This window comes from Chaetura pelagica, unplaced genomic scaffold (assembly GCF_000747805.2).
Source record: "Chaetura pelagica isolate M959 unplaced genomic scaffold, ChaPel_1.0 scaffold249, whole genome shotgun sequence".
NCBI lineage: Eukaryota > Metazoa > Chordata > Aves > Apodiformes > Apodidae > Chaetura > Chaetura pelagica.
The window spans coordinates 28,223-37,353 of NW_009954538.1; the positions used below are offsets into that span (position 1 = coordinate 28,223).

The 9,131-nt window shown below is 53.7% G+C and overlaps 1 protein-coding gene across 1 annotated transcript in view; it reads left to right on the top strand.

The window, feature by feature from the left end:
- The first annotated feature begins 1,102 nt into the window (after nt 1–1,102).
- MMP11 (matrix metallopeptidase 11 (stromelysin 3)) overlaps nt 1,103–9,131 on the top strand; it is a 30,114-nt gene continuing 22,085 nt past the window's right edge. The window contains exon 1 of the mRNA XM_010004846.1: nt 1,103–1,111. Within this exon, the coding sequence (XP_010003148.1) occupies nt 1,103–1,111 (9 nt within the window). The remainder of the gene's footprint in view (nt 1,112–9,131) is intronic.

Here is a 9,131-nt window from a genome sequence, read left to right on the forward strand (position 1 = left end):
GGGGTGACCTCAGGGAGCCCCTTACCACGAGGAAGCCCCAGGGTGAGAGCTCAGCTCCGTGCCACCAACGTGTGAGCACAGCTGAGCCCACCAGCACGTGGGGCTGGGGGCACCACACCACGGGCTCCTGGTTTCTCCCTGGCTGCAGGAAGAAGCTGGGGATGTGCCGAGGGGAGGAGAGGACAGACTTGCAGGGAGGGGAGGGAATGCCAGACCTCCAGCCATAGGAAACTAAGGTTCATTAGTGCCACAACTCGATGGAGGAGCCCGGGCTTCAAGCTGAGAGCGTCCCTTGAAGCTGCGTCTGGGGGGACCCTTTGATTTGGTTAATTAGACACAAAGTTTTTCTGTGCTGTGGGAGGCCGGGTATGTGCTGAGGAGCAGCACAGCAACCTGGGTTTACTAATGAGATAATTTATTGTGGCTGTCTGAGAAGGCTGAGTGTACACAACTCCACCCGCGCACATGCCACCCACCCCAAGCCCTCTGCTCCCAGCTGGAGAGTCCTCAGCGCTGGGGCCGGGAGCACCGGCTGTTCTGCACAGGGCGCTGCATGGGGAGCTGTCCTCCCCTCGGGGCACCTCTGCAGCACGGCCCCGTTTGTGCCTAAATATCCCCACTACACTTCTCGCTGCTTGCCTGGCCAAACTGCCCAGCTCCCCTATTTTTCAGCCTAAATGTGATCTTTGATGGAATCAATTCAGTAGCTCTGTCTCTGGCTGCTTCCCCTGCTCCAGAAGATCCCTCCTTACCTAGTTCAAGCATTAGGGCTTGCCTACATTTGAGCATTAGTTCTGGAGTAAGGGACATACACATCTGAAAGGCAGCAGAGAATTCCTAAAGTGTGCTGGGAAGATTTACCCAAACCCAGTCATTTTGGAATAACCTGGTGCACTGACCACTCTTTATGTCCCCTCCTGATGGCAGCAGGATCAGGTAAGACAAGATTTGTAAAAAGCAGGTCTGTTTTTTCCAACTGCTCTCCCCACCGTTGCTCTAAAAGCAGATAGTGATCTCCTCCTTCAGACTTTGCCTCACTTAAATCCTCTCGATGTCACAAAGAGACACAGGAATTCCCCACGTGTTGGGGTTGCAGGGGCTTATGTCACAGGTAAGGAATGCAACACCTGGCCCCCTCGGGTCCCCTGCCCCTCCAGAGGGTGACACAGCCCATCTGCCTTTACCAGATCCACGGGGTGTTTGCTCAGGGGAGCAGGGCCACCCACAAGTGACACGTTTCCACAGAAGCCTCTCCCTGCCACACTGCAGAGCATCCCTGCCCCGTCCCTGCCCCGTCCCTGCCCAGCAGAAGCCACCAGGAGATGCTGGCCACGGAGCCTGCTGCCTCCCCAGCTGCAGGTTTGTGCTTGGAGAACCCTAATTGCTGCATGCAGGGGCAGATCTGGGCAGTGCTCTGGGTGTACCTGAATTGAAGTTATTTAGGTTAACAGCAAATTGCACGGGATGGTTGCTCGGGGATCTGGGCAAACTATTCAAAGCAGAAGAAAGCGTCTGATGAATTAGCCAATATTTTTGTTTGTGAACAATCCCCCCTCAAAAAAAAAAAAAAAAAAAAAAAAAAAGTGTTTGCTACTCGAAATGACTGCATGAATCATTCCTGACTGGATGTGTTGCAGTCCCTGGGTTTCTCAGGTCCTGCTGTTGTTCTCATCTTTGAGCTCTGGCTACTCCTGGTTCTGCTGGGGCCATTCCTGGTTCCAGGCTCCCAAGCCCACAGAGCTTTCAGGTCACATGACTTTTTATCCTATAAAGTTTTTTTTGCAAGGAGAAGTTGCAACTGAATAATCATAAATGAGTAAATAGATAACTAAATTAATAATAATACAGGGAGGTTGCTGCTGCTCAAAGGAATTCACAGATTTTCCATGATCAAAGGGGCAGGTTTCCTGCAGTCCATTGCCCCAGAGGGATAACAAAGCAGCAGGATGAGGTGGGTGACACTCATGGCCTGGTGGCTGCAGCCTGGCAGGCAGCCCTGCCTCACACTGGGTGCCACGGGCTCTGAGCCCACTCTCCCTGCACAGACCTCTTGCTCTCTGCTCCCTCAGCCTCTTTGGAGCCAAAACACAACGCTGTGAAATGAAGTGACTGTGCTGCAAGAGATGAGAAAAGAGAGGAAGAAAAAGCACAGTGTCTAACCAGAGGAGCTGCAGATGACCAGATGTGACTGCAAGGGAAGGGAACTAAGGCACTACAGAATGCTGTTTCAGCTTTCATGTCTTGTGCTCCCAGGATCTACATGCCATTTCTTGGATGTGGTTTGCCCCGAGGGCAATCTCAACAGCTGTGAAATTTCAGCAGATGAACAATGTAGTTTTCAATAAATTTCACAAAGCAAACGAAAGGGTTTTAACTCATTCATGCTAGCCCACTTTTGGTCTGTAAAACCATTCACACCATGAGTGTTTCCTGTTTGAACCTCAGGGCCTGACTGCTGGAGCACACCTGAGCTAGACTGCTCTGCTCTGGGTTTCCAGAGGGCTCTTCCCCATCCTAACAGGCTTCCCTCAGCCATGCCCATGGGTCCCAGCAGGTGTAGGTATGTGTCTGCATTGATCTATTCTATTTAAACCCAATCTGGTGACCCACTGGTGGAGGAGAGTACCAGATGTGGAATGTGGATGCCTTCATCTCCTGGATGAGGAAAATGAATGTGGTAGAAAAAGAAGGTTCCCCGTGGCAGCTGCATCTCAGAAGTTCTCAGTCTCCTTTGTACCCAGAAGCAGAGATTGTGCACTCAGAGGCATGTTCTGATCCCAGGCTGATGTCATTAGCTCTAACTTGAAGAAGAGCTTTTGTGTCCCAAAACACCCCTGATGTATCCTTACACCAGAAGGATGACAATTCATGCAAGCTCTGAGAATTCACCTGCTAAATACAGGACAAGATGGCAAAGCAGAGCCCAGACATTTTTGTTTTGTTTTCTTCACATCTGCAGAGCAAAAACACCAGTGCAGGTTGGTTTGCTGTGTGTCTGCAGGATCTGAGCAAGGAGACACTGTCCATCCTGCCTCTCCTCTGGCCAGGATTGCCCAGCCAGTGAGCTCATACCCCTTGCAGGAGACACGGGTGCTGAGCGGGCCCTGGGGGGATCTCACACCCTTACAGACTCCCTGCTTCACCTGCACTGTCCCAGTGTATGGGATTGGGGCTTGGCATTTCCTCCTCACCTAAAAGTCTACCCAGAGGCTGTTTCCCTCCACTCCTGCACAGCTGCTCCCTGGCTGGTCTGGTTTCCCCCCTCTCTGTTGCAGACACACAGCAAACACCTCCAGGGAGCTGCACTTGCTGGTTCCCCAAGCACAGCTCCAGCACGGGTCTGACAACTCAGAGGTGTCTGCAGTAAAGCAACATGTGAGTGAACATGGAAGTCAGAATAGGGTCTGTGTGTAAGGCAGGGGCACCACCTTCAAGCATCAACCCATGAACAGCTACTGTTCTGAACTAGATTATTACAGTAACTACCTCCCCCCAACTCCCCATGGCCAAGCAAAGACAAAGCCTGGACAGCAGCCAGAGATCCTGTGTGATGCTACAACCTTTACACAAACAGTTCACAGCCACCTGAGGTTCAGGGTCCTTGTCTCAGCTCTCCAAAACACCTCGTGCGTTTGATCCACCCCAGTGCTCTCCCTGCCCTGCTGAGGCTGTCCAGCCACCAGCTTCCAACACCTCCTCTCAGCCAGAAGCTGGACACTGGAGCCCATCTTTTCTTCCCTCTGTAGGGGCCGGTATCTCCCCTTCCTCTTGCTTCCCCTGCAGACATGCATGGAAGCCCAGCCACCTACTCTTGTTTGCCAACATCTCTGCTGACTTACTCTTCTTTCAGCTGCAGCCTCCACCACAGAGCTCTGAGCTCAACACAGAGACCATCCACAGCTTCCTCCATAGCCACTTGCACACTTTTTCTCTGGCCTTTGCAGAACCAGTGGCCTGAGCAAACACCTCAGCTCTCTGCAAAGGATGTGCTGTGTGTGCCGTGCGGGGTTCCTTCCCGGCTGTGCAAGCTCCCCGGGGGAGCGGTACCTGTTCCAGGGGAGCTGAGGAGGGGGAGAGGGAGGGAGGCAGGGAAGTGAAGGTCTTGGCTGATCTGAGCAGAAAAGTGTGTGAAGAAAAGCCTTGACCTACCCCCTGAATTCCACAGGGGGACAGGGGAAAGGAGAGGGGACAGGATGGGACATTCCCAGCCGACCCACGACTCGCTCATGAAAGCCCCACCGCGCCAGCCCTACCTGCCTCCTCCCGCTGCGCCTCCACCCCTCGCGCTGGCTTTTATTAATGCAGTCCCCCTTAGGCTAGAGGGAATCACATCCCAGGAGACATTCCAATCTCGGCTCAGCTTCGGAGAGGATCAGAGGGAGCCAGGGGTGGGGGGCGTTTCACCAGGACGCTCCGTTTGCGCGGAGCTGGCAGGTCGGGAGCGCGGCAAGACGGCACTAGCAGCGCCTTATCAGGCACGGAGCAGCCGCGGGCTGCAGCCCTGCCTGGCTCTGCTCTGCTCTGCTCTGCTCTGCTCTGCTCTGCTCTGCTCTGCTCTGCTCTGCCCTGCGCTCCCACCCCGGCTCTGCATCTCCCCAAGCCCTGTGATTCCTGTCCCAGCTGGCTGGAAGCTCTCGGCCTGGGCTCTGCCGGGCGCAGGGCCGGGCACAGGGACACTGGGCAGGGATCCACCTTTTGCTGGGGTGGTGGCCACAACTCTTGGTGATGTGCAGCCGGGTCGAGGCTGCCGTGGGGGCTCAGCGCCCTTCCCTGAGCACCAGCGGGCCCTCAACCCCCAGCTCCCCGCAGCCGTCGCCATCTGCCCCAGCCAGGGCTGACACCTCTTGCCAGGAATGGGAGCTGGCTCCTCGGCGTCTGGCTCCTCAGGTGAATTGTGGTGTGCCCTGAGCCTACGCCAGGAAAATGCCAGCAGATGAAACTCCATCTGAGGCCAAGAGACACGAAGATGGATGTGTTTTCCTTGCCTGGCTTATCTCGCAGGCAGCGCTTCTCACCGGAGCCCGGCGCTGTTTGTGTGCGCTCGGCTCCTGGCACCGGGGCAGGAGATGATTAGACAACAAACACTGTGTGCACCTCTCCGGGGCTGCAGCCCGTCCCTGTCCTGCCCAGACCACGGCCCAGCAGGGAGCTGCTTCCCGGAGGCCACATCCCAGGGCTGGCTGCAGCTGCACCAGGGCTGCAGGAGGAGGAGGAAGGGGAGGAAGAGCCGCACGTCCCTGTAGCCGTGAAGCTCACGGGGGCTGGGCTGTGGCTGCCTGAGCTGCTCCCCCAGGCACCTACTGCTGCACTGGACCCCTGGGCAGATGCAGTGCACCTCTGCTAGGTGAGAGGCAGGACAGTCCCACCACCATCTCCCTTGATCCTAGGCTGGAGGAGGCTGCAGTGCCAGCCCTGCAGGTGCTCCTGGGCTGGGCTCCGTGTGTGTCCCTTGGTTTCCCGAGAGCCACCTCAGGGTGTACACCAGGCACATCCCAACCTGGGCAGGCTCTGCTCCCCTGGGTTCAACACAGAATTAAGGTCAACAAAGGGTTGTTTGGTTTGGGTTTGTTTTTTTTTTTAAAGGCAGAGCAAAATAAATGCAAAATAAGTAGTAGTGGATCAAGCAAAACTTTCTGGAAATTCATAGTGGGACTGTTACATTGGCCTAGTTAAGCTGAAGTTTGGATAAAAATAAAAATATTTTCCTTTGGTGTGTTCAAGGTGGGCTGTTTGGATCCAGGAATAGTCTGCACAAATCCAGGCATTTTCATTTAAAATATCTTTAATAGCTAAAAAGGGCATTGAAACAAAGCATTTTGCTGACCAAGAGACATTTTACTTTACATATTATTTTACCTTTTCAATTGTGAGTCCAGACCAAGTTTGCCCTAACTCCATGTTCTCCTCCCAGTGCCCAGGCTTTGGGCTGCCAGCTGAGGAGAAGAACCAAGTAATTCAAGGCCTGTTCAAAAAATATTCCTGATCTCTGGTGTTTTCAAGGGCAGTTCACTGTGCATGACCCCCCCAGCCTTGTTGCACCTACCACCAACTGTACAAACACCCACTTTAACTGCCCAGGAGAAAACAAGATGCCAGGACCAAAGGAAAAGGGGAATCCCAGAAGTGAAAGGTCAGAACAGAGACTTCCCTGATGTGGATGCATCCCCATTTGTTGCTCACTAAGCAGTGATGCTGGAGGCTCCAATTCATGAGGAATCTACAGAGAGGACAGGAAAGACATTAGGGAAATCAAAGGATTTTCTCGGACCTGGGGATTTGGCTCCTGGACCTTTCTCCAGCTGCCCAGGGAAATGCCCAGGAGGTGTAAAGCTCCATGCTGACTTAGCAGGGAGCCTAAAATAGGTCTCCATCCCCACAGAATGCAGCTGTGAAAGGCACACCAGGGAGGTGGCAGGAAACAAAGGACTTCGGACAGACAGGCTTAATCCATTTAAATTCAGTTTCTCTCTCACTTCCCCCCCCTTTCCCCTTAGCTCTCATCAGAGAACTCTTCCTCCACCTCCTCTCAGTCCAAAGAGTCTTGCAGCAGTTTCACACCCAAGTGGAAAGGTTATTCCACCTCCTTGCTCCACACAGCAGAGCAGAGTTGGACCTGCTGTTCCCTCCTCCCTTTTGCACAGTCCATTTCCACCAAACACTGGCTGGGAAGGAGGCTACTGAGAGGTCAGTCCTGGTTGGTGGTTCCTGTCAAGACAACATCATTTCTCTTGCCCAAAGGTTCACAAGGTCCCTCCTTGCTGGAAAGCCCTAGGGGAGGGGAAAAAGAACTAATGCTTGTGGCCAGGAGGACCTGGAAAGCCTTTCACAGCTCTGCTGCTCAATAGCACTGGAAGGCTTTGAGGCAGGTGCCAAGCAAGAAGTGCCACACGTGGGGATGATCTATCAGCAGCATCAATGACTGGAGGGACTTTCTGACCACAAAGGCTTCCACCAAGCTCCTGCAGCCACCACAAGGTCCTTGAACCCCAAATTTGGCTCCAGTCTGGCAGGAAAACAACCAGACAGTGCCTGCACTGAGAGATGTCAGGCTGCTGGCTCTCTGGGGCTGGGGGGGGAGCCCTGTGCTCATCTGCCAGCAGCCTCTGTACAGCCAGAAAGCTGCAAACTGAGGTGGGGGTGAGGGCTGCATGGACAGAGAGAGCTCAAGACACAGGAGTGCCAGCAAAAATAACTTCTGCAGGTTGTGCTTAGGGCCCTCTGCAGAAGGCAAGCACACGAGCCCCCAAAACACCCAATGGGCCATTTTCCCACAGTTAAACACCTCCTTGCTGGCTGGGAAATAGCTGTAATCCCAAACACACCATGCGCTGTCTTTTGTGTTAAGTGCCTTGGCAAGAGCCAGCAGTTCTCACATGCAGTCCCATCACTGCAAGGACCATGTTTCCCAGAACACTCCCTTCAAAAATCTCCCTTTACTATTAAGAAGAGCCAAACTGCCTGTCGCTGCCTCACAGGCTGCTCCCACGCCTCTCCCCACTTCCCCAAGGCACCAACAGGCTCCACTGTCATGGGCTGGAAGGCACCAGGCTCCCAGAGACACCAGCATTCAAAGAAAAGACACTAAAGAAATGAGAGACAAAGGCAGGAAAGCTTTTGGGACCCGGCTGTCTGGCTCAGAGCAAGGCAAGAAGGCAGGATCTGCTCTGCATTCTCGGAGCACAGCCAGAATAGCAGGAGAAGGGTAAATTCTACAGTGTGAAGTCTGAGCCCTGTGAACACCAGCTCCTCACTTCTCTTCCCTTTTGCTTCTTCCCTCCTTCCCTCTCCTCTCTCATGAGGAAAGTCTGGGGGCACAGCAAACACACTGCTCTGGTGCAGGGACATCCAGCCACTAGCTGAGCACAGCAGCACCTTCCAAGCATGGCCATGACCAGGCTCTTTCTTCTCACATCTGCTCACCGTACCCAGTATTTACATCCTCAATATGGTTCCCATAAAATAAAACATGAACAACTGATCACAGACAAATAAAACAGTAATGCAGCCCAGGATGTCAGGAAGCCTGACCCACTCCCTGCACACTAGCCCAGGCAGCTGGAGATCAAAGTTTTCTTATTTGCATACATTTCTTGAAACAATTTGCAGCTAAACTCAGCCTACTGAGGGGATGCTGACACAGTCCAGGTCTTCTCCCATAGAAACAGGAACCAAGAAAGCAGCTCTGTACATTCCTGCCTTCATTTCCAGGTGACTGGGTGGCTGGAGGTTTTGCCACCTTCAAAATGAGGGGTGTTCCCTTCCTTCTCCCTCCTGAGCATCCCAGGGAAAGCCTTCTTGCAAATGATAAGTGCAGGGTCAAGCACACACAGATGCCTTCAGCAGAGCACTGCAGGGGCCAAGCAGGGGTGCAGGCACATTTAAATCCAGAGAGCAGACATTTCCCCACACTACAAGAAAGACATCGAGGTGTTGGAGCAAGTCCAGAGAAGGGGAACAAAGTTGATCTGGAGAACAAGGTTTATGAGGAGCATCTGAGGGAACTCGGGTGTTTAGCCTGGAGACAAAGAGGCTGAGAGGAGACCTTATCGATCTGCCTGAAAAGGAGGCTGGAGAGAGGGGGTGGTCGGTCTCTTCTCCCTAGTAACAAGTGATAGGAGGAGTGAAAATGGTCTCAGGTTGCACCAGGGGAGGCTTAGATTGGATATTAGGAAAAATTTGTTGTCAAGCACTGGAACAGGCTGCCCAGGGAGGTGGTTGAGTCACCATCTCTGGAAGTGTTTAAAAACTGTGTAGATGTGGTGCCGAGGGACATGGTTCAGGAGTGGATTCAGTAGAGTTGGGTTAGTGGCTGGACTCGATGATCTGAAAGGTCTTTTCCAATCACAGTGATTCTGTGCCTGCGCAGTCTCGGTGGGCACCGGGGGTCTAAGAGAAATGTTTTTATTCCTTGGTACCCCCAAGGCAGGAGAGCCGGACGCCACCCGTGAGGAGCCATCCCAACCCAGACAGAAACCAGTTGCAGGACTGGAAGGGCGGACATCGGGTTTCGGTGACTCCAGCAGCTGCAGAAGCAGGAGCCGTGTGCGGCTCCAGGGACCTCCTCAGAGGCCAGGGGACAGGGACAAGCAGGCGCGGGAGCGGGATCCCTCCCGCACCGCCCCGCTCGGCCC